The sequence below is a fragment of the Saimiri boliviensis genome, chromosome 5, assembly GCF_048565385.1.
Source record: "Saimiri boliviensis isolate mSaiBol1 chromosome 5, mSaiBol1.pri, whole genome shotgun sequence".
Lineage (NCBI taxonomy): Eukaryota > Metazoa > Chordata > Mammalia > Primates > Cebidae > Saimiri > Saimiri boliviensis.
The window spans coordinates 87,577,804-87,603,493 of NC_133453.1; the positions used below are offsets into that span (position 1 = coordinate 87,577,804).

At 38.4% G+C, this 25,690-nt stretch overlaps 1 protein-coding gene across 1 annotated transcript in view; it reads left to right on the plus strand.

Annotated features, from left to right (window-relative positions):
* NEB (nebulin) overlaps positions 1 to 25,690 on the plus strand; it is a 221,979-nt gene that overhangs the window by 76,827 nt on the left and 119,462 nt on the right. Inside the window, 16 exon segments of the mRNA XM_074399695.1 lie at positions 2,140 to 2,451; positions 2,648 to 2,851; positions 7,157 to 7,261; positions 8,790 to 8,897; positions 9,236 to 9,547; positions 10,016 to 10,219; positions 10,499 to 10,603; positions 10,687 to 10,794; positions 12,172 to 12,483; positions 12,780 to 12,983; positions 13,476 to 13,580; positions 16,558 to 16,665; positions 18,878 to 19,189; positions 21,801 to 22,004; positions 22,324 to 22,428; positions 24,198 to 24,305. Of these exon segments, the coding sequence (XP_074255796.1) occupies positions 2,140 to 2,451; positions 2,648 to 2,851; positions 7,157 to 7,261; positions 8,790 to 8,897; positions 9,236 to 9,547; positions 10,016 to 10,219; positions 10,499 to 10,603; positions 10,687 to 10,794; positions 12,172 to 12,483; positions 12,780 to 12,983; positions 13,476 to 13,580; positions 16,558 to 16,665; positions 18,878 to 19,189; positions 21,801 to 22,004; positions 22,324 to 22,428; positions 24,198 to 24,305 (2,916 nt within the window).

Consider the following 25,690-nt stretch of genomic DNA (forward strand, 5'->3'; position numbering starts at 1 on the left):
TCAGTTAATTTCTGGCACTCCAGAAATGTTGGAAAATGAATTCAATGATATATTATTACCCACCTCCAGCTTGCAGGTCAATCATTTATTAAAATAAATCAACAAGGTGATAAACCTAAAGCAATAATTATGTGTAAACTCATTTTCATTTAATGCTATATGTGAAAGATAGTCTAGGAATTGAAGAAACAACGTGAATAATTTCCTAACAACTCAACGTTTGATAGTACCTCGTTTCTTTTTGTGTGAACCCGTTAGTTAGAACCTTTTGAAATCTGACTCTCAAATGAACTATAATCAAACTTTCTCACTGTTATAGAGATATATTTCCTCTCAATTTCAAATGTCCTCCTATTCATAAATATTCAGAAAATCAGAACTATATCAGTATTTAATGAATCAGAATCATAGAATTTAGAGTTGGAAAATAGCATAAAGGACATTTAATCTAATCTCACATTTAGCATCCTACCTTGTCTCCATCTCCAACAGTCTGTAGATACTTAAAAACATAAGAATTTTGGAGGCTGGGTGCAGTAGCCCCTTCCCATAATCTCAGCACTTTGGGAGGCCAAGGCAGGAAGATCACTTGAAGTCAACATAGTGAGATTCTTTCTTTACAAAAAATAAAAAGTTAGCCAGGCATGGTAGTATGTGCCTGGAGTCCCAGCTACTGGGAAGGCTGAGGTGGGAGAATCACCTGAGCTCAGAAGATTGAGGCTTTAGTGAGCTGTGATTACACCACTGCACTCCAGCCTGGGCAACACAGTAAGACGGTGTCTCAAAAATAAAAAAAAAATCTTTAAAGGAATTTTGGATTCCATCAGGGCAGATCATTTCTTTGTTAGATCATTTCCAATTGCCATTACATACTTTCTTATTTTTATCTAAGTATTTTATCGATAAGCTCTAGCTCTCCGTACTGTAACACCACAAAGTAGCCTATTTCCTCCTCCAGTTGCTATCTCTTCAAACATTTTCATATTTGCCCTTCTTTGGTTTCAGTTTTATGAATTCTTCAATCTTCTGATTATTCTATTTATAACTTACACTATTTTTTCAAAATCCTGTTGAAATAGAATCCCTCAAAATTTAGTGTTGTTTTCTTGATACAGTAGGTCAGGTCAGAGAGCTTATCTGTGCCCCATACAGAATCTATGGCACTACTTTTTAAAATGCAATTTTGTCAGATTGCTCATGTTGAAGTTATAGTCCACTTAAACTCCTGAATATTTTATATGTGTAGTAATGAAACTGGGTATCATATGAGGTATAACATGTGTTCAGCACCTAACATCAAGTAAATGCTGTTATAATACTCATTATTATCACTGTTGTTATTGCCATCTAGTACTAATGTGATTTTTCTCAACTGAATCTAAATACCAAATTTTACTTTTACTGTCTTACATTTATGTAATCATTTTGACCCATCCAGTATGCTGAGCTCTTGTGGAATTTTCTTTCTAATCTAACATATTTAGTTATTTTTAGCCTTCTGTACATGCAAGATACAGATCCCAAACAGGACAAGGTTATATGACATAACCACATGGCAAACCACAAAAAATCCTGCTATTGAAGAAATTAATCTGCACTATTAGGCATATTACTGAGTCATGTATCTTCCTAATTTTTCTGCCATTTCACCCATGAGGATGTCATTTCTATAAGAATATCACAAGAGCTTTATTAAACACAACCCCAAAGTCAGCATACACAATATCTAGCACAACCAAGCATATGTTTCTGCATCTAGTTAGAATTAATTTCTTCTCATAACCTCTTGATATTCAACTACATTAGATTTCTTCAGAAGCTTCCATGTAAACAAGGCTTAATTTAAGTAAGTAAACATTCCATACTAAGTTAGCATAGACAAACCTCTCATTTCAGTTTTGGAAAACAAACATTAAAACAAAACAAATTGAAGCTGGATGGGGTGGCATGTGCCCTTAATCTTAGCTACTAGGGAGGCTGAGGCTAGAAGATTGGGCCTGGGAGTTCAAGACCAGCCTGGGAAACATAGTGAGATCCCTGTCTCAAAATAATGAAAGAAGGAAAGAAAAGAAAGAAAAGCCAGTTGAGCTTACCTTGGCCTTTGTGTTACTGAAAGAACTGTGTTTTCTCTGATTTCAGTTTAAATACAAACAAGGCTACCGAAAGCAACTTGGCCACCATATTGGATTCCGGAATCTGCAAGATGATCCAAAACTTGTATTGTCCATGAATGTAGCCAAAATGCAGAGTGAAAGAGAATACAAGAAGGACTTTGAGAAGTGGAAAACTAAGTTCTCTAGCCCAGTGGACATGTTGGGAGTGGTACTGGCCAAGAAGTGTCAGGCCTTGGTTAGTGACGTGGACTACAGGAATTACTTACATCAGTGGACATGCCTGCCTGATCAGAATGACGTTACTCAAGCTAAGAAAGTTTATGAACTTCAAAGTGAGGTCAGTTTCTGTTAAATCCAATAGTTTATATATTAATTCATATTTTATATGAGTAGCTGTTTAGTCAAAGAAAAGCAGAAACTAAAAAGAGGAATTATGAAAATCTAAAATGAATCTGTTTGTAATGCATAGAATCACTTAAATCAAGAGTCCAGGTGAGAATGAGATTTTGATGGCTTGCTCTGTCTTTTCACAGAATCTGTATAAGTCTGACCTTGAGTGGCTGAGAGGCATAGGATGGAGTCCCTTGGGTTCTTTAGAGGCAGAAAAGAACAAGCGGGCTTCAGAAATCATCAGTGAGAAGAAATATCGTCAGCCTCCAGACAAAAACAAGTTCACCAGCATTCCTGATGCCATGGACATAGTTCTGGCAAAGACAAATGCCAAAAATAGGAGTGATGTGAGTAGTACTCTGGAAATAAATAAGATAGATTATAGTGCCTGCTACCTAGTATTTGCTCAATAGCACTTGCTTAATAAGTGAGAGCAGCAAAGCATTGTCTCATACCTCACCATATAATATTTTATATTGGGTCACTTTATTTGAATTAGCAACTGTCCTACACTGAATCATGTAAAAATGGGTCAGTATCAGTTTTTGTCACCCAAAGCTTATTTATTATTTAACCAAACTGTAATGGGTACATGATTGGACAAAATTTTTTCTTTGAAACTTGAGTGCATGAAACACCCAGATGTTTTTTACTGGGGTAGAGTATATGAGGGGGAAAGAGTCTGAGTACCTTACACAGGCACAATGGATATTACAAAGAGTATATTTCCTGCCAAATGAGTATAATGCTTTTAGTTTCGCTGAATAAAGATAAATAGATAATTCTGTCACTGTAAGTAAGTATATATTCTATCTTCAACTTACTTTCTTTGCCAGCTCTGACTCCAGTGTCTAGCATGTAATAAATATTCGTTGTCTAGCGTGTAATTAATATTCATTGAAAAAAAATAAATAAAAGATACCAGGGTGGAGTAGTTATATGCAAAGAAGGAAAATATTACTCAACACTGCTCAGCTAAATCCTAACCCTCAACATTATAGAATATTGAACTATGTACACTGAGATTCTGTAATTGGTAAGAACATTTAAATAGGTATATAATAACCATCTGTTATGTAGTATTACATTTAGATCCATTATTATAGTAAATATATAGTATATCTATTTAGATTCATTATTAGGAGGATCTAAATACATATACTATAGGTCTTAGGAGGATCTAAATATTTATACTATATGTAATATGCTACATACTTTACATATATCATATATATCAGAAGTTTTATGTAATATATAAACCCAGAATCAGCTTAGAGTGAGCATTGATAAATTGGAGTTCCTCTTTTCCCAACTAACCCCTCACAAGCTTTTTATAATGTCGATTTCCAGGACGTGTAGTAAATGCTGACCTGTTAGCTTCATTACGAATGTTTAAGCATTTACTTATTCTTTTACTGTTTTTATGATGATAATCAGAATCCAACAAACTGAGAAAGCAACAAATTTGTACAAAATATGCCGCTCTTCTTGGAATTCAAGTTTCTTTTCTCTTCATGAAACAGAAGAGAAAAAGCTCTGAATTAATAAGCTGACCAAGAGAGAAACCCTAGATCATGAAGTTTATCAGTATACATGTCCCGGGACAGGACTCCCCGGCAGTGTGCTCTGGTTTGGGGAATGCTGAAATATGGAGCTCTCAGGCGTCAGGACAGCCACACAAAACCCTGGACCAGCTGGGGTCCTTGAGCCTGCTGTCTCTCCTTCTGAATAGATCAATACATCCATCCCAGTGTAAATAATATTCGTGTTTTCTCTGCATTCCATGAGGCGAAAGTGGAACCTGCCATTGAAGAAGTAATCTAACTTAGTGACTCTCAACCAGAGGCAGCTTTGTCCCACAGGGGCATTTAGCAACATCTAGAAATATTTTTGGTTTTCACAACTGGGGAGTGACATGCTACTGGCATCTAGCAAGTAGAAGCCAAGGATGCTGCTAAGCACCCCACAATGCACCGGGCAGCCCCCACTACAAAGAATCATCCAGTACACAATATCAGTGTTATGAGGTAGAGAAGCTCTGCTGTTTGCTTGGTGGGTACAACGTGTGTTGCTCCAATGATGGATGTGCTGAAGGCCCTGACTTCACCACAGCGCAATTGCATTTGTGCCTCATGAATATAAAAAAACTTTTAGAGAGAAACTCTGGTGTTACTAAACCCCGAAAGGGTAGTGCAAAACTGGGATACACATATATGGAAATTAACAAGCCCTGCTTAGTTTTGGTACTAAGGGTCTTAATTGGCTTCTCTGGGTTATGTGTACCATAGTAAACATGCGCAGGAAAAAGAAAAGTATCACACACACATCTCATACTGTGTACCTGAAAGGGAAATGGGCAAGTTTAAGGAATCAATGAGACTAAAAAATTTTATGGTGAAATAATTTGAGGCATTCAGAAAAGTTGAAAAATTAGTACATGTAATTCACACATGTATATGTGTGTGTGCATATATATCTTCACACATATTCCCCAAATGTTAACATTTTACCATATTTGCTTTCTCTTTTTGTCTCTTTTTCTCCCTTTCTTTCTTGAGGATCTGTATCTTTATCTATATATTTATATGAGAAAGTAAATTGCTTCATAATGCCTAAATACTCTGTGTGTACTTCCCGAAAATAACATTCTTACATAATCACATTGTGGTGATTAAAATCACAAAATTAATTTGCACTAGTCTGCTAGTCTACAGAATTTATTCAGTTTTATCACTAATGTCCTTTATAGAAAAAAAAAATTTTCTGGCCCAGGTTTAATCCAAGACTACGGGTTACATTGTTTGTCATGTCTTTAGTCTCCTTTACTCTGGGCTGGTTCTTTGCCTTCCAAGTTTTTGACATTTGTGAAGAACATAGGCCAGTTACTTTGTAGAATCTTCCTCCATTTGAGCTTTCTGGTGGGTCCTTGTGATTAGACTCAGATTGTCGTCTTTTCTTTTCTTTTTTTTTTTTTTTTTTTTTTTGAGACGGAGTTTCGCTCTTGTTACGCAGGCTGGAGTGCAATGGCGCGATCTCGGCTCACCGCAACCTCCGCCTCCTGGGTTCAGGCAATTCTCCTGCCTCAGCCTCCTGAGTAGCTGGGATTACAGGCACGTGCCACCATGCCCAGCTAATTTTTTTGTATTTTTAGTAGGACGGGGTTTCACCATGTTGACCAGGATGATCTCGATCTCTTGACCTTGTGATCCACCCGCCTCGGCCTCCCAAAGTGCTGGGATTACAGGCTTGAGCCACCGCACTTGGCCCCAGATTGTCTTTTCAACAGAAGATCACACATTGTATCCTCCTCAGTACCTCATATCAGGAGGCACAGGATATTAATTTGTTCTATTACTAATAACTTAAACTTTGGTCACTTGGTTAAAGTGATATTGCCAGGTTGCTATACTGTCAAGTAACCATTTTATCCTTGGTAATGGATACGTTATCTGGCAGGGATATTTTCTGACTCTGTGTAAATATTCTGTTTTTCATCAAATTTTCCTAGTTTTAGCCAGGCGCAGTGGCTCATGCCTGTAATGCCAGCACTTTGGGAGGCCGAGGCAGGTGGATCACCTGAGGTCAGAAGTTTGAGACCAGCCTGGCCAACACGGTGAAACCCCATCCCTACTAAAAATAAAATATTAGCCAGGCATGGTGGTGGGTGCTGGTAACCCCAGCTACTTGGGAAGCTGAGGCAGGAGAATTGCTTGAACCTGGGAGGCAGGGATTGCAGTGAGCAGAGATGGTGCCATTGCACGCCAGCATGGGTGACAAGAGTGAAACTCTGTCTCAAAAAAAAATTTCTCATTTTAGTAAATCAGTGAATCTTTTGTTTGGATCTTTTTGTCTTCCATTAAACATAAGGATGGCTCTGGGACATACAAGTGATTTTGATAAATTCCTAAACAAAATCCTTTTGGGAATCCTAATCCTTCACAATGATTATGAGGTATAACTGTAAATAATAAGTCACATAGGGGCTGGACATGGTGGCTCACACCTCTAATCCCAACACTTTGGGAGGCCGAGGCAGGCAGATTACCTGAAGTAAGGAGTTCAAGACCAGCCTGGCCAACATGGCAAAACCCCATCTCTACTAAAAATACAAAAATTAGCTGGATATGGTGAACCAGCCACTTGAACTCAGGAGATGGAGGTTGCAGTAAACCATGATTGTGCCATTGCACTCCAGCCTGGGCAACAGAGTGAGACTCAGTCTCAAAATAATAATGGTAATAATAATAATAAACCACATAGGAAATAAAACTCCCTGATTTCTAGGCACACTTTGAATAAGTCATCTTTTGAAAAGGTGAGGGCTGCCTCTCAAACACTGAGATAAACCCAAAAGATGAAGTACCCTGTTTTATTTTACAATATTGATGAAGCCTGTAATTACCTAGATTGATTTCTTGTAGGCAGGATTATCTGTAACTTTGAAAATGTGACCTATAATCTCTGTTTTGAAAGGCAGTTATGTCCCGGATAAGTCAAGAAATAATGCATCTGTTTTCTGCTTATGTTGTCTGCTTATGATGTCAATTCTGTATAATGTTTAATTCAGATAAATTCAGCAATTCTGTTTGAAGGCAACTATGTTATTCACTCATTTAACAACACCACTGAAAAATTCTTATTTTTTATTTTAGAGACTTTACAGAGAAGCTTGGGACAAGGACAAGACTCAGATCCGCATCATGCCTGATACACCTGACATTGTTCTGGCTAAAGCAAACTTAATCAACACCAGTGACGTAAGTTTTCAAATTCGGCATGTGTTTTCAGAAAGCTCATTTTGTCTCTAAATCAGTGAAGTTGTCTGAATTAATAAACTACATATGACAGATTTCTTATTTAGTGGATTTAGATTGAACATTGAAATGTCAGTACTTGCTGTGTCAGGCAGAATGAGGAGTTGTATTCTCTGTTCTTTGCAGTCCATTCTCATACATATCCTCCTAATGTGATGCCTTATATTGCTTTCCCCAGTGTGGACAGGAACTGTTTGAAGGCAAAGTCAATTCTTATTGAATATGCAGTGCTTATCTAGAACCATGCCTGACACATAGTAGATACTCAGTAAAATTTTGGATCAGTGAGCATCCAAAACCCATGCAGGAGAATTGTATTTTTATTGTTATTGTCATTGCAGCATAATCTCCTGAAATTTATACATGTAAAAATTAAATATTTTAAAAACAAACTCTACATTCTAATACAGTGACTTGAACATTAAAGAGTGTATTAAAGTACTGCCATGAAGGACTAACAGATAAACACAAGTCCAAGATCGATAGGCACTTTCAATAATCTGGTTTCTGGATAAAAGTCCATTTAAATTATATTCTAAATTTTTAAATTATGTTACAGATCTGAAAGAACACATTCTTTCCCTTAGGCTTTTAAAATTTATTATTTAAACTTTCTTCAAAACATCTTAAGTTTTAGAAATTATGGTGGACTCATCTCTTACCTGTAGATGTGGATCCTATTTTGGATGGTCCCATATTGGGAGACAGACTATTTCATGTTATATTGGCTACATGGAAGAGACAGCCCCTTAGGCATTTTTCCCCATTAGAAGAATTGTTGAAAAGCCATAGCTCTTATCTAACAAAAACTTCTAATGAAACAGTCAATGTTAATTGACCAACAGCACCTAAATAATAATCCATTTCATTTCTCTATTGTTTACTTCTGTCAGATTCTTGCAAGTATAGACATGCACTGTATAACAACAGTTTAGCTAACAATGGCACACATATAGGACAGTGGTCCCGTAACATAATCATATTGTATTTTTGCTGTACCTTTTCCATGTTTAGCTATGTTTAAATATGCAAATATTAATACTTCCCATTGTGTTACAGTTGCCTACACTAGCATGCTCTATAGATTTGTAGCCTAGGAAGAATAGGCTGTACCATATAGCCTAGGTATGTAGTAGGCTGTACCACCTAGGTTTACATAAGTACACTCTGTGATGTTCCCACAAGAACAAAATCAACTAATAATACATTTCTCAGGATATATCTTTGTCATTAACCAATGCATGACTGTATTTGAGAAAAGCTGACAATTTTGCTGATCTAGGCAATATCCAAGAGCTTTAAAGTTTAAAACAGGATCATTAGCAATCAATGGGCATAATTTCTGATTACATTTGAGTATTCTAGGGCACAGATGCTATTCTCATGGACTCAAAATATTTAGCACATTTGATCATTATGCTATATTTCTCTATGGGGAACAGTATTTCCCAAAGTGATCATTTCTTAACAGAAACTCTACCGAATGGGTTATGAGGAGCTGAAGAGAAAAGGTTACGATCTTCCTGTTGATGCCATACCAATCAAAGCAGCAAAAGCCTCCCGGGAGATTGCCAGCGAAGTAAGACTTTATCCTCTGTTGATATTGATTTGATTGCAATTTATCACTTCAAAGCAGTCTCAATTTAATTTTAAATTGAACACAATCTAAGGGGTAACAAATTACAATGGAATAAAATGATCCCATGCAGTGTGGGATGAGGATAAGATCAAGGATGCATTTATTATGTATGGAATTTCATAGCTGAATTTAGCCTTTAATCTTCTTATCAAAAGACTGAAATCTTTGGCTCTCTAGGCTTAGTAAAATATTTAGAGTTAATGCGCTTTGTAATTTGCCACAAAGATGGCAACAGAAGTTAATTTTGAAAGGAATGAGACACAATTTTTTTTCTTTAGTACAAGTACAAAGAAGGCTTTCGAAAGCAGCTCGGCCACCACATCGGAGCCCGGAACATTAAAGATGATCCCAAGATGATGTGGTCCATGCACGTGGCCAAGATCCAGAGTGACAGGGAGTACAAGAAGGACTTTGAGAAGTGGAAGACCAAGTTCAGCAGCCCAGTGGACATGCTGGGGGTGGTGCTGGCCAAGAAGTGCCAGACCTTAGTCAGCGACGTGGACTACAAGAACTACCTGCACCAGTGGACATGCCTGCCCGACCAGAGCGATGTCATCCACGCCCGGCAGGCCTACGACCTACAGAGTGATGTGAGTCTAAGGATTTTCTTTGGCCAACAAAACATTACATCAGCTTTTTAAAGAACCAGAGTCCCATAGTAAGGGGAATTGAGTTTACACAATTGAGTTCCACTTGCCTGAACTAATTCCCAACCCCATCTAGTCACCCAAGCATCTGAAGGCACCATTAATCCACAGAGAAAGAGCAAAGCTCCACTGCTTTGGAGGAAGCCTCTAGATTGTCGAGCTAGACAATCAAAGGATTGAGTCATTCTCTATGTGCTTCTGTTTAAAATATTTTTCAAAATATGCTTGAATATTTTGATTTGTAATTCATAACAAAAATTTAGAATTTCCTAAGAATTCAAGCATTAAAAATATAATACAAACTTTTATTTCTTTAGGGACAAATGATTTAACTATGACAACTTATGACAAATCATGATAAATGATTTAATTATGACAAATCATTTAATGCTTTTTCACTTACACTTTCAGAATTTGTACAAGTCAGACCTTCAGTGGCTAAAGGGCATCGGCTGGATGCCTGCTGGTTCTCTCGAGGATGAGAAAAACAAGCGAGCCACCCAGATTTTGAGTGATCATGTTTACCGTCAGCACCCAGATAAATTCAAGTTTTCCAGCCTTATGGATTCCATACCAATGGTTTTGGCAAAAAACAATGCTATTACCATGAATCATGTAAGTCTTATCTTTGTTTGAGGAGATTATTAAGTTTTTGTTTATGGAAACACTTAAATCTCTTTCTATAAAAGAAAACTTATTTTTGATTCCTTTGCTTGATGCTAATATGGTTTTAAAGTATTGTGCTTTTTATCAACACAAGACATCTAGACCTGAAAATGTCACAAAATACCAATTCACTGAGCTGAATTTCTTTATTCTCATTAAAAATCAGACTGTTTGCATGTGTCTATTCATTACTGGCCTGTACCAGTCATGTCTTTCTGTTTCTTTTAGCGCCTCTATACAGAAGCTTGGGATAAAGATAAAACCACTGTCCACATTATGCCAGATACCCCTGAAGTTTTATTAGCTAAACAAAACAAAGTAAATTACAGTGAGGTAAGCAATATATTCATAGTGCATGATACATTTTCCTTACGATGTACTTTATAAATCCAACTTAGTATTTATGTCTATTTTAGAAATTATATAAGCTTGGTCTAGAAGAAGCCAAGAGGAAAGGTTATGATATGCGAGTAGATGCCATTCCTATCAAGGCAGCCAAGGCCTCCAGAGACATTGCAAGCGAAGTAAGTATACTTGGAAAGTTCTTTGCCTTAGCTTTGGCTCAAAGATTTATTTCTCGCTGCTGGATTTAAAGTGGCACAAATAAGCCATGAGGTTAAAGCTGTTGTTAAGTTTCTCGTTTCAATGAGTGGTTTAAAATAATGATAATAGAGTTATGAACACAAAGGCTAAATTCCAGTTGTGGTTGAGCCCATAGCAACATGCATTTCAAAACATGTCCACTTCCTGCTGAACAAAAGTATTGTATACTTGACTGTAGTTCAGATAATTTTCTTGGCTTTTCCAATGATGTATTTCTCATATAGAGTTGAACTTACTGTAGGATTCCTTAAGAAACCAGCCTATGCTGCATGAACTAATGAATCTACAAGGGCTGAATTATAGGACATATTATTCAAAGTTCAACAATTCATATTTGTTTCTACATCCAGCGATGAGCTACAAATATTTGCTTTCTTTAAAAGATGGATTTGCTCACATTTCTAAAAACTTTTATCTTTCCATTTCTTTTGTCTATGAAGTAAAAAAAAAAAAAAAAACAACTCTAGATTTTTTTCTTTATCTCCAAAATATGGGAAGTAATAATATTTTAAGAATAAATGTTCAACAATCACAGAAGAGTTAAATACCATATAATGAAATACCTGCTGTCATTAAAAATCATGTGTATAAGTCAGGCACCGTGGCTCACACCTGTAATCCCAGTGCTTTGGGAAGCCAAGGTGGGAGGATCACTTGAGGCCAGGAGTTCAAGACCAGCCTGGTCAACTTAGCAAGACACTATCTCTACAAAAAACTTAAAAGTTAGCCAGGTGTGGTGGCACATGCCTGTAGTCCTAGCTACTGAGAGGCTGAGGCAGGGGGATCACTTCAGCCCAAGAGTTGGAGGTTGCAGTGAGACAAGATTGTACCACTGCATTTCAACCTGGGCAATAGAGAGAGATGCTTTCTGAAAAAAATAATTAATTATGGAAAGCCTATTTAATGACCATAGAAATGCTTATATAATAACTGAAAAAAGCAGGCACAAACCCATATACAGTATGAGTTTTAATTATATTCTCACACATGAATCATAAAAAATTATTTCTTAATTGTAGCATTATATCTTAATTTTTCTTTTTTTCTGCATATATGAATATATATATCATCTACATGATATATATTTTATATGAGATATGTTTTATATAAGATATCTATTTCATATGTGATATATGACATATATTTCATTTTCTAAATGGTTTACAAGATACATGTATCATATATAATTTATATATTCAGCAAAAATTTTTCTATAAATAAATAGAAAAGTTTAGGCTTAGTAATTGCATTTTACTAAAAGTTAAAACAGATGACTCTCTGTCTTTTTCTTCTTCTAGTTCAAGTACAAAGAAGGCTATCGTAAGCAGCTCGGCCACCACATTGGTGCCCGAGCTATACATGATGACCCCAAGATGATGTGGTCCATGCACGTGGCCAAGATCCAGAGTGACAGGGAGTACAAGAAGGACTTTGAGAAGTGGAAGACCAAGTTCAGCAGCCCAGTGGACATGCTGGGGGTGGTGCTGGCCAAGAAGTGCCAGACCTTAGTCAGCGACGTGGACTACAAGAACTACCTGCACCAGTGGACCTGCCTGCCCGACCAGAGCGACGTCATCCACGCTCGGCAGGCCTATGACCTCCAGAGCGACGTGAGTACTGAGAGTCATAACAACGGGCAGAGGTGGGAAATTAGTTAACACCCCTTGGAGAAAATGGCAATATATGGCACAAGCTTGCCAGTTCCCCCTACAGGAGGCAAACAGCATGCCTTTATCCTTAGGAATTTTAATCCTTTAACCCTTAAGACCAAAATGGAATATTGTGTGATACCTGGCTTGTCCACCAAACTATATTTTGGGAGTGATTTTACTTGATCGCTTATCCTTTAGATGAAAATGCATTGCTGATACAGAGATAAATATTTATTGACTATTTGTGTCAACAGAATATGTACAAGTCTGATCTTCAGTGGTTGCGAGGCATCGGCTGGGTGCCCATTGGCTCTTTGGATGTGGAAAAATGCAAAAGGGCCACAGAAATTTTGAGTGATAAAATCTATCGCCAGCCTCCAGACAGATTCAAATTTACCAGTGTGACTGATTCTCTGGAACAAGTGTTGGCCAAAAATAATGCCATCACTATGAACAAGGTGAGACTTCAAAATTAGGAACCGAAGTGGGGTTCATAAAGCTGAATCTACAAAAATGAAGCATTAATGAAGAAAGAGAAGATGGAGCAACAAAAGGCATTTATCTATATGTCTGTCTATCGGCCTGTCATCTATCCATTAACAACTGATATCTAGCATGTATATTCTTATATTTACTTTAGTTATCGTTCAATGGTTTTGAAAAAGTGGCATATTTTATGAAAAAAATAGTCTTTGCATAAAATATGCTTATTGTCATTTTTCTTTTAATTGTTAACATACATTTCAGATTATTAGAATGCATTTATAAATACATGTTCCACTATGAACTGACTACTTGGAGGTGTGCATAAAACACTTCCAAGTAGTAAGTTCTGTAGAAGACCCATAACCTTTTATTTCTTTTGTTTATAGAGTTTCTGTGGTCCTAAAATTCATGTTAACTATACACAAAACTTTTTTCCTGATGAATGTGTCTATTTTTTTTGATAGCGTTTATACACAGAAGCCTGGGACAAAGACAAGACTCAGATCCACATAATGCCAGACACACCAGAAATTATGTTGGCAAGAATGAACAAAATCAACTACAGTGAGGTGAGAGCAGATTCTTTGACATTTGCACATTGCTGCTTATTTCAATTGATCTACTCTATGGTGATGTAATGCCACATGACAGCTTTATAAAGAATCTTTTTTGTGCTTCGTGTGAGTAACAACTCTTGCATTTCTCAATCACCAGCATAAATGTCAAACTTTATGCAAATGAATCAACATTTAGGAAATACAAATAACAAGAACAAATTAAGTTGTAACCATGAGATTATGTAGACCATATTCTTTTATTAACTTTTGAAGTTAGGAAATAAGCAATTAACATAAACATGTATCTCCCATTTATGCTAAAGCATAACTGGAGTAAACATATTTTCCATATGTTGTTCCTAAATTGTGGTGTAGGATCCAAATTTAAGATTTTTAGTGTATAAGATTAAAGGCAGGAACTAAAATCCACAATACCACCAGGTAACGCATATTCACACACACAAAAACACACATATATGCACAGAGAAAGAGAAAGAGAGAGAAATATCTGTCAATGTATATATTAGCAAGCCCATTTCCTTTTCACTTTCAGTAATCACAGGGCCACGTGCCACCATTCCAGAATCACAGATACTTAGGCAGAGAGCCAAGCGTCCACACCAGTGCAAAGGTGTCCCCCTCCCCCCACTCCAAATAGGTTGTTGACCTGCCTTTGGTTAAGGGTTCCCAATGGCAAGAAAGTAATCTCATAAATCAGTCCATTTGTTATAGAAAATATATGAGAAAGTGCTTCTGATGTGTTCAGCCACAACATTTCCCTCTGAAAACTCCCGTAGTCCTCTGAAGCTGCACAGAACAAATCTGTGCCAACCCTCAGAGATGGAGAGCAGCACCAGAGTGCCTCCCCTGCCACCTTCACCCCAGGTTCACTTTCAAATCCAAATATCCCAAGTTCCTGAGCATTCCTCACATGATATCATAAAGTGGGACTCTCAGAGCTGAGCAAAATATTATGAGTGAGGAATGACTGGCATTGAATACGCTTAACTATTGTGTTTCCTCTTCTGGACATTTGACCTCTATTCTGCATCCTGTGCTCCCAGGGCACATCAGCAGCCATCACCACTGGTGCACACAGAACTTGAAATCAACTTAAACTCTAAGACAACTTATGTGGGCCAAAGCTAGGTTTCTTCCATCCTGCATTTATGCATTTGGTAATTTATCTCTGTTCAAAGATTGGCATTTATCTCTGCAATTTCTTCTTATACTGAATTTGTGGGTATAAGCCTGTGGAGATTTTTGTGAATCTCAGATTCTGGCAGCTGATGTGTTAGTTATTTCACCTGGCTTTGTGCCACTAGCAAGGAAAATATTGTTTGGCAGCATAAATCAACAATATATTACTCTTCTGAAGAGCGCAATTCAGAGAATTGAGGTGGAACTGCCACCATCTTAAGTAATTTTATTTTGGAAATAAAACTGTAATTTTAGTGCTTGTGTAGCTAGCTCTTGTCACCAAAAACTAAAAACATCAAGTCTTACTCCCCGGTCCGAAAGCTTTGAATTTTTAGCTAAACCTATATGATAGGTCTTGTTACAGGAAAGCATGCATTATATGTGCAGGAATTTCAGGAAGCAAAGGGCGTCCCTGTAATCTAACCACTCAGCATTTCTGGAATTCTCAACTCTGTCTTTGCTGAAAAAGCTCATAGATGTGTTCTTGCAGCTGCTGGGCTGCCGGTTCGAGGAGGCCCACGTGCCCTTCCTCCTTTTGCCTGTGATCCCCTATTCCACCTGCCCAGCCTGGGACACTGCCATGGGCACTCCCCTCTGGTGTTAAAAAGAAGATAACTTTTTGGCTGCTTTCCTATTTTCTGTAGAATTAAACACCAACTTAGAATCAGGCATTCACAGTCCGACTCCAGGCTCTTCTCAGCCCTCTCCAGCCACTTCTCCCTGGGACCTCACCCACCTTCTTTAACACCCCTCTGCTTCCCCTCCGCAGTGGTACCTTGATTCACATGATTTCCTCTGCCGTTCATGCTACCCGAGTCTACTGAAACTCTGCTCAAAGTCCAACTCAAAAGTCACCCCATCTGCAAGAAATTCCCTGACTCTGAATTCAGAATAAATGATTCCTTTGTGGAGCTCTTCGTTATTAACGTGGTTGGACTTTTCAGCAGTTGGACTCAGGTTATCAGTCTCTCCCTCAGTTCTGTCAGGAAACTTTAGGTCGAGAGGGGCCTCAACCTCATCTTTGATTCCCAAGTACCCACCACAGTCAGAAGCACAGGGTCAGGGCAGAATAAACGTGAGTTGAGTTGATTGCCATGATCAACAGTTAAGTCTTTTCCTCCTACCCACATTTTACCATGATAGACCTATGAGTTTCAGCTTAATTTTTCCCATATTTTTTAAACTGGATTTATTGTTTTAATTAAAAAGTTTTAAAACAACCTATAATATGTATATATACTTAATTCAACATAGTTTTTAAAGTAAAAAAAAAAAGGTGCATTGGTCTTGATGGATATCTTTTTTTTTTTTTTTTTTGAGTTGGAGTTTCGCTCTTGTTGCCCATGCTGGAGTGCAATGGCACAATCTCAGCTAACTGCAACCTCCGCCTCCTGAGTTCAAACAATTCTCCTCCCTCAGCCTCCCTGGTAACTGGGATTACAGACATGTACCACCATACTCGACTAACTTTTTTTTTTTTTTTTTTTTTTTTTTTAGCAGAGACAGGGTTTCACCATGTTGGTCAGGCTGCTCTCAAACTCCTGACCTCAGATGATCCACCTACCTCAGCCTCCCAAAGTGCTGGCATCACAGGCGTGAGCCACCATACCCACCCTTATTTTTGAGTCTTCACTTCAGCAAACATGCAGAAGGCTTAGAACTCTAAGAAGTAAGATAATTATAGGCACTGTCTGTGGAGAACTTAGTGAAATTGTCATAGTCCTCTGTCAATTTTTAGATATAAATGTCAGCATCTAGCTGACTATTATTATTATTTGCCCAAATTTAGAGTCTGTACAAACTTGCTAATGAAGAAGCAAAGAAGAAAGGCTACGACTTGCGAAGCGATGCCATCCCCATCGTGGCGGCCAAGGCCTCCAGGGACATCATCAGTGACGTGAGTTGTCAATTCCATTCCGAGTATGTGGTCAAGCCAATGTGGCATTTTCACTGAACTAAATCTTGAAAAAGAACCTTTCCTGGACCTTTGAAAATACATCCTGATGTATTTGTGTGGAATTTTTCAGAACCTCATTTTTAAGGGAAATGAAAATGTTGATGTTTACAAAAGGGGTTTGTAACCTGTAGGACACAGCGTCTTCCATGAAAACTGGTCAACCAAGAACAGAGAAAGATTCACTCATGTGTACACAGTTAAAGTGAAGCTGCAGGCTTGGAGATGCTTATGTAAGAATTATCACCAGGCTTATAAAAAGCTTCTAAGTTCTGCTAGTGCGATTCAGGGCCTGGCTTTATGTAACGTTTTAATATATAGTATTTTAAAACACGTATGGTACTTGCTATTGCAATTCACCCTATGAAAAGAAAGCAGTTGATCAGTACCAGAGGTGGCTACTGACCTAAGGTTAACACTTTTTTGAGACGGAGTTTTGCTCTTATTGCCCAGGCTGGAGTGCAGTGGCGCGATCTCGGCTCACTGCAACCTCCACTGCCCAGGTTCAAGCAATTCTCCTGCCTCAGCCTCCTGAGTAGCTGGGATTACAGGTGCCCGCCTCCACACCTGGCTAATCTTTGGATTTTTAGTAGCATCAGTGTTTCACCATGTTGGCCAGGCTGGTCTCGAATTCCTGACCTCAGGTGATCCACCCGCCTCAGCCTCCTCCAGTGCTGGGGTGACAAGCGTAAGCCACCATGCCCAGCCAAGGTCACGCTCTTAACAATACCTCCTAGTCTTGTAGTGTGTCTCCCAGAGTAAAACTGACATTCTTTCCTGGGGATTCTTGAGGAACAAACGACTGTTCTAAAAATCAAGGCCCACTTGCTGTCCTTTATATTGGAATCTTTTTTTTTTTTTTTTTTGAGATGGAGTCTGTCTTGCTCTTCTTACCCAGGCTGGAGTGCAATGGCACGATCTCAGCTCACCGCAACCTCCGCCTCCTGGGTTCGGGCAATTCTCCTGCCTCAGCCTCCTGAGTAGCTGGGATTACAGGCACACACCACCGTGCCCAGCTAATTTTTTGTATTTTTAGTAGAGACGGGGTTTCACCATGTTGACCAGGATGGTCTCGATCTCTTGACCTCGTGATCCACCCGCCTCGGCCTCCAAAGTGCTGGGATTACAGGCATGAGCCACCGCGCCCGGCTTATATTGGAATTTTATGTTAATGATTCAGCTTTATGTATGTGGGACCCTCTCAGCAAATGGACTCATACAATAATAATAAATAATGAAATACTCATAACCAGTTGAGAACTCTTTGCTAAGTGCTTCACATGCATTGTCTCATTTATTCTTCATAATTGCCCTAGAATGTAGATATCCTCATTATCCCCATTTTGTGGATTGTTTAAGCAACTTGCCTAAAATCAAACTCCTAGTGAGTGGTAGAGTGTCAACTCCAGACAATCTCATTCCTTTCCATTGTACCATATTGCCTCTTGCTGACTTACCTACACTTAGTCAGCTGTCTGTGAGACTAAAAGCATGTATTTTGGATAATTGGCTTAGATTTCAGAATGATCTCATTGGACATAAATAATAAAAACATTGTTGGCCCATGCGAGGCTAGAACCCATGACCTAGGAGCATGATCTAACCGGTTGGGTTGCTATGTCAGTTTCACAAGTACAATCTGTTTTCAAAATGATGCCAAAAGCTTGCCACTGCCATTGAATGCAAGAATCCAGTAAATGATAATAATAATAAATTCTCCTCTGTTGCTACAACAGGGGGTTCTTGCAGGAATCAGTCATTCATTTTACTGTTTATTAAAGACACCATTCCACCAAGTGCACCCTTTTCCTGACATGCTTTTAGTGTTTAGAATCCAGTTCTCTGGGTTACCTGATTCAAATATTCTCTCCCTAACTTCCACAGGTGACCTTTCCCCACATATGCACTTCCTGTTTTCAGAGATACTCCTTAGTACCAGGCTGTAGGTGATGTGGGGTATACACTACAATTACATGAATTCCATCTATTTTTCTACCTCTGTAAAGGCTTCCAGGATGAAGGCAGGATACTGACTTGAGTTAGTGCTTCTTAACAAAAGTCAGTTGAACTATAATGTAAACAAGTTGATTTTGTACAGACCTGTGGCCTCTAAGGGAGTCACAATAAAAACCTGATTTGTGCACTTTCATTTTAGTACAAATATAAAGATGGTTACCGCAAGCAGCTCGGCCACCACATTGGAGCACGTGACATTAAAGATGACCCCAAGATGATGTGGTCCATGCACGTGGCCAAGATCCAGAGTGACAGAGAGTACAAGAAGGACTTTGAGAAGTGGAAGACCAAGTTCAGCAGCCCAGTGGACATGCTGGGGGTGGTGCTGGCCAAGAAGTGCCAGACCTTAGTCAGCGATGTGGACTACAAGAACTACCTGCACCAGTGGACCTGCCTGCCCGACCAGAATGACGTCATCCATGCCCGGCAGGCCTATGACCTCCAGAGCGACGTGAGTACAGCATTTATAAATGGAGCTGTTCATAGAAGTAATTTAAACTATGTGAAAATTATCCTTTATATACAATCCATTGACCTACTCAAGTTACGGTTGATTGGTCTATGAATAAGATTTAAATCAGAATACAATTTTATTGCTTTATCACGAATACAAGACTTCATAAGAAAGTAAAATTTACAAAGTGGACTTGGTCTTGGAAAAACAAAATTGGAATTAAGTAACGTTGGAATTCAGGGTCCACTAGAGGGAGACATTTTATTTTATTCTTTTAAGGAGGGAAGAAATGTTTTTATTTTAAAAAGAAATTACTTTGGAATTTGTTTTTGGCTTCTTTGCAAAACAAATTATTGAATTCTGCCTACTGCAGTGCTAAATATTATGCTTATGAAATAAAAGAAGTCTCTGTGTCTGTACACTACTGGACTGTTTGACAAAAACTTCCTCCTAGCATGGCTCTCTATGGAGGAGCCACATGGTAATGACAGAACCTACTACCTACCGGAAGCAGATGCACTATCTCAAATCTGGATGTGAGAGGCACATTTCCTGCACTCTGAACTTTATAAACTTTGAAGGAATTAAAGCACTAGCAAGTTTTGGTGACTAAAACTAGTTAGTAATAATTATACATTAATTGGTTGTTCCTAAAACCTTACAGCCTACCTGAGAAAACTCCCACGTCTGTTCTGTAGCTTTTGACATACAGAACCCTGTGTTTAGCAATTATTTCCAAAAAGAAAGGCTTTGCCTGCATGTAAAAGATAGTTTAAGAGGGTTGATGTCACCCATACAATGACAACATTGACAGATTGCTTGCCATCTGTCTATTTGCTGAGTACCTTCTCTGGATTGCTTTCCTCACCCTTCAATATGAACTTCATACTGTGGGAAGTATTTGGAAGTTAAAAAGCATTCCAGAGGTATAAAGTGTTATTGTTTTTATTTTATTTTATTTTATTTTGAGACGGAGTTTCACTCTTGTTACCCAGGCTGGAGTGCAATGGCACGATCTCAGCTCACTGCAACCTCTGCCTCCTGGGTTCAGGCAATTCTCCTGCCTCAGCCTCCTGAGTAGCTGGGATCACAGGCACACGCCACCATGCCCAGCTGATTTTTTGTATTTTTAGTAGAGACGGGGTTTCACCATGTTGACCAGGATGGTCTCGATCTCTTGACCTCGTGATCCACCCGCCTCGGTCTCCCAAAGTGCTGGGATTACAGGCGTGAGCCACCGCTCCCGGCCTTGTTTTTATTTTTATTTATTTATTTGAGACAGAGTCTCGCTCCGTTGCCTAGGCTGGAGTGCAGTGGCGTGATCTCTGCTCACTGAAACCTCCGCCTCCTGGGTTCAAGTGATTCTCATGCCTCAGCTTTTCTGTAGCTGGAATTACAGACCGCCAGCACCATGCCCCACTAATTTTTTGTATTTTTAGTGGAGATGGGGGTTTCGCTATGTTGGCCAGGCTGGTCTCAAACTCCTAACCTCAGGTGATCCGCTCACCTCAGCATCCCAGAATGCTAGAATTACAGGCATGGGCCACCGTACCCGTCCTGTTTTCACTCTTGCTATTTTTATTTATCGGGCAATAACTAGTTAGCACAGGCCAATTCCAATAGGTTTTTTTTTTTTATCTAGACTACAAAATAGGAGTTTTTTATTTTCTACTTAGTTGCTGTGACAGGGGAAATCTTTCTAATGAGCCAAGCAAAGATCCAGTACTATGACTGTGATGTAGTTATGAGTACTTAATGGGTACATAAAAATCTTTAGCAAAAAAATGTTTTAAAATAAAATGAGAACTAAAAATATGGCAACTTGATTCTATATAGGTGACTGTGCTTCCATCCTGAGGACTTGGTTAGGAAAAGACAGGGACCCTGCGTAATGAAACTGTTCATTTAATAGATGAACAATTAAATATGTATTTATTGCCCTGAATCTTGGACAGAGTTACAGCTGTTGAAGATCTGCCTCAGGGTTTCAGTGGTTCTACATCACTGTTATATTTTAACTGTGCTTTTAAAGGCATTACGGGTATTTTGAAATATACAGAAGAATACATCAAAGGGAATAATAATCCAACACAATCCAAACACTAGAAAACCCCACTCTTATTGGTGTAATTTATCTACTGACACTGTTTTATGTGCTACTTTAAAATTTCATATTGTATTAATGACATTTCTACATGTCATCAATATTCTTAAACAGTGAAGCTTTTAATGGCTTTGGAGTGTTCATTTCATTTAGCTAGGTGTAAAATTGATTCACTAAGAGCCTGTTGTTGGATGTGTGTGTGGTTTCTGTCAGTCTGGGTTGGTATTCTTCCCTGCATAGACACGTTACAATTATGATAACATTCACTGAACCAACTGACAGAAGATATTACTTGAGATCACTCCTCTCCTAATAACCTGAGACATTTGATAAGTTTTTATTACAGCTAGAAGATATTTCTGGGTCATTTATGAGCATAATTCTTCTAGAATTGTGTTTTCTAAATAGAAAACAGAATTGCACTTTATTACTGATTCTGTTTGCATATTTACCCAAAATATTTTGATCTTGATGAAGAGTTTTTGACTTTTTTCCTCTTCTCAGAATATTTACAAGTCAGATCTCCAGTGGCTGAAAGGCATTGGCTGGGTCCCCATTGGGTCTCTGGATGTGGTCAAGTGCAAGAGAGCTGCAGAAATACTGAGTGATAACATCTACCGCCAACCTCCAGACAAGCTGAAATTCACTAGCGTGACTGATTCTCTGGAGCAGGTGCTGGCCAAGAACAATGCCCTCAACATGAACAAGGTGAGCCCCAGCTGCCTCAAGCTTCTGCAAGATGCCAGAAGATGTTATTAAACTTTAATGACTAATGGAGTGAAATTATCTATGAAGCCATGGGGTTGAATTTGCTTTTTAAATTACATGCTTGAAATCCTCTAAATAACTTCAATTATTCCCAGTTTCAATCTTGATAACTAGTAATAAGACTCATGCTTCCAGTGGAATACTTTCTGTTCAAGTCTGGCTTATTTTTCCTCATTAGGTCCTTAATAACAGTTTTACATGAACTTTTTGTCATTTCTATTTCAAATGATTTTAATCAACATCTTATCTTCTTTTATAGCGTTTATATACAGAGGCCTGGGACAAAGACAAGACTCAAATTCACATAATGCCAGATACACCAGAGATTATGTTGGCAAGGCAGAACAAAATCAACTACAGTGAGGTGGGGCCAAAATCCATGGTGCTACATTGTAGTGTTGTGGTTGTTTGTCTATATTAGTTTTATGGAGATTCTTGGGCCTCAGCTATCACCATGCATGTGGGTCTTTCACTTAATACTCTGCCCATCCAACCTTTCATCTCTGGGTTGAATATTATATGAGATTCTACTGGCAAATTGAAGTCGCATTGTCTTTTCTGTTCATGGCGATTTCCAATGTGAGTCAGTGGGACTAAGTAGTATTTTAGACATTTCTTAGGATTGTCAGATAAAATACTGGCCCATTATTTCCACCAAAACATTATTTGTTGTTTATCTGAAAATCAAGTTCTACTGGGTGTGCTATATGTTTATTTACTAAATGTGCCACCCCTCCCAAGGAGGCCTCTAATAACACACATCTCTTCCCTACCTGGGCCCTGAGTAAAATTAATAAATAAAAGGAGTAGAAATAGAAGTCAAAATCTCACTTTTTAAAAAACTACTAACATGGCTGGGCATGGTGGCTCACGCCTGTAATCCCAACACTTTGGGAGGCCAAGGCAGGCAGATCATCTGAGGTTGGGAGTTCGAGACTAGCCTGACCAACATGGAGAAACCCCTTCTCTACTAAAAATACAAAGATTAGCTGGGTTTAGTGGTGCATGCCTGTAATCCCAGCCACTCAGGAGAATCACTTGAACCCATGAGGCAGAGGTTGCAGTGAGCTGAGATTATACCATTGTACTCCAGCCTGGGCAACAAGAGTAAAACTCCCTCTCAAAAAAACAAAAACAAAACAAAACAAAACAAAAAAACTACTAAAGTTAGGCTAAAGGGTCCATTTGTATGAGAGCCCAATAAGCATGCTAACTGAACATCAGAATTAGGTTTCCTACCAGGCACAGGCTGTTCTGGAGCAGACGATCTGCCCTGATTCTCCCCACTTAGAGGTGAGGCTCTGCTTAGAAAACAGAAACAGAGGAGGATACCAGGCTCCTTCCTAGAGGGAGAAGGGCAGGGCTGAGCCAAGCATGCCCACTAATTCCATCCCTACCAATCAGATACATCAGTAAATCACTGCACCTCTCCAAGGCAGAGAAAGTAAAGGGACAGAAAAGGCCACAGTTAAAATAATTGAGCTTTGCCTATAGAAAGAAAACCTTAGGCATGAGGAAGAACTGTTCTCTATCAACAGTATTGATGATTGACTTTTTTTAAAGTAAAATGCAATTTTATAGACACTTGGTTTACTAATATGATATAAACAAAATTTAGAAAGTTGTGATTGTGGTTATTAACTATATTTTTTAGATTTTAATTTGTCTTGTCTTTTAAACATTATAAAATATTACATGATTGTCATACAAATTGTAGGTCATAAAAAAGAAATAAAAATATATCTATACACATAAATGGATAATATTAAACATTGTTCTGCCATTTTTTTCCACTTAGTGGTATAGATGGATTGCTGCTTTGCTCATCAATCTGTATTACTAGATTATATTAATCGATGCTGATATATGTATAATATTTATGCATAACATATTTATAATATAAAATAAATTAATGTATCAATACATATTAATGTTCATTGATATGTCCTGTTTATTTCTAATGCTATATAGTATTTTTGGTAGAATATAATTGATTTCCTTTATATATTGCCAGAAACTTGGATTGTTTCCAATTCCTATTCTTTTTAAAATTGTATTATATAAGTCACTTAATAATCTCTGAATTGTTGATGTCAAACCTTTTGCTTGAACTTTTTGGCTTGCTTTCTTTAGAGTCTATACAAACTTGCCAATGAAGAAGCGAAAAAGAAAGGCTACGACTTGCGAAGTGACGCCATCCCCATCGTGGCTGCCAAGGCCTCCAGGGACATCATCAGTGACGTAAGTAGCAACACCCTTGATATTTACCTGGATGGATGAAGTGAAGAGGGAGAATCATTACTATTATAACATTTGGGGGCCAGTTTAAGCACATTTATGGACTTATTTTTCTAAATCAAATAAATGTTTTTCATCTGAAAAAACGTAGATTTTAAGCTTCATAAGACTTCATAAGTATCTGAGTCTCAGGGAGGAAGAGGGTGACCTAAACCAGTATACTTCAATTCAGTATAAAAGTGGATGTGATTCTACATTTTTTCATATCTGTGAGAAATTCATCTCCATATTTTGAGCATGGAGCATTATAGAAAATCGAAAATGGCAGAAGAGGTGTTAAAAAATAACTTAGTTACATGTATTGGTTCAACCTCAAAAAAGAGCTGATAGAACCAAGTGTAGGAAAATCCACCTTTCCCCAAATTTGCTGTGTTTTTGCCAGCTCATTTTTTTTTTTTTTTTTGGAAAATTATCTTAAGTGCTTTGTTTTGAGTTCTTTTAAAATGAAAACAGAAAGACAAAGATGAGGAAAACAACAAAATAGTGAACATCATTTCTCTTCCTGCCATCTCTGAAAAAGGTGGGTTATTCGGTGGAGAATTCAGACTTTTTTTTTTTAAGATGGAGTCTCAGAGACTCGCTCTTGTCACCCAAGCTGGAGTGTAATGGCATGATCTTGGTTCACTACAACCTCTGCCTCCCTGCTTCAAGTGATTCTCCTGCCTCAGCTTCCTGCGTAGCTAGGATTACAGGCACCTGCCACCATACTTGGCAAATTTTTGTATTTTTGGTAGAGACAGGGTTTCACCATTCTGGCCAGCTGGTCTCGAACTCCTGACCTCAGGTGATCTGCCTGCCTTGGTCTCCCAAAGTGCTGGGATTACAGGCATGAGCCACTGTGCCCAGCTGAAAATTCAGACTTCTGTAAATATTTGTGTGGTGTGGTATCTGAAATACAAAATATCCAGTTACCCCTTACCACCACCAACAACAAAATGGTTTTTTTTGTAGACATACATTCCATTTGTAGACATACATTCCATTTTCTCACTTGAGGAATCCCAGACAAACCTCAGTCAAATTTGATCTCCAACAGAGCAGGGCTTGTAGGATGGAAATGTAATCCAGTCCACTTCAGAGAGTCAGTGCCCCAGTGAAAGTCAGCAAAGTCAGATTTGGGAAGGAGTGTGGGTATGTTGGATAGTGGTGGAGGGTTAAATTACTATCTGTGAACTCAGGAATAGCAGTCTCAAAATCATATATAAGAGTTTTGGGTTAGTAACTTCATGGGCCCAAGATGACGAAACGGCAGTACACAGTACCAAATGATCTTCTGGAAAGTGTATCTTCCTTTATTTTCAAGGACTTAACGTCTACCAGCCAAAAGA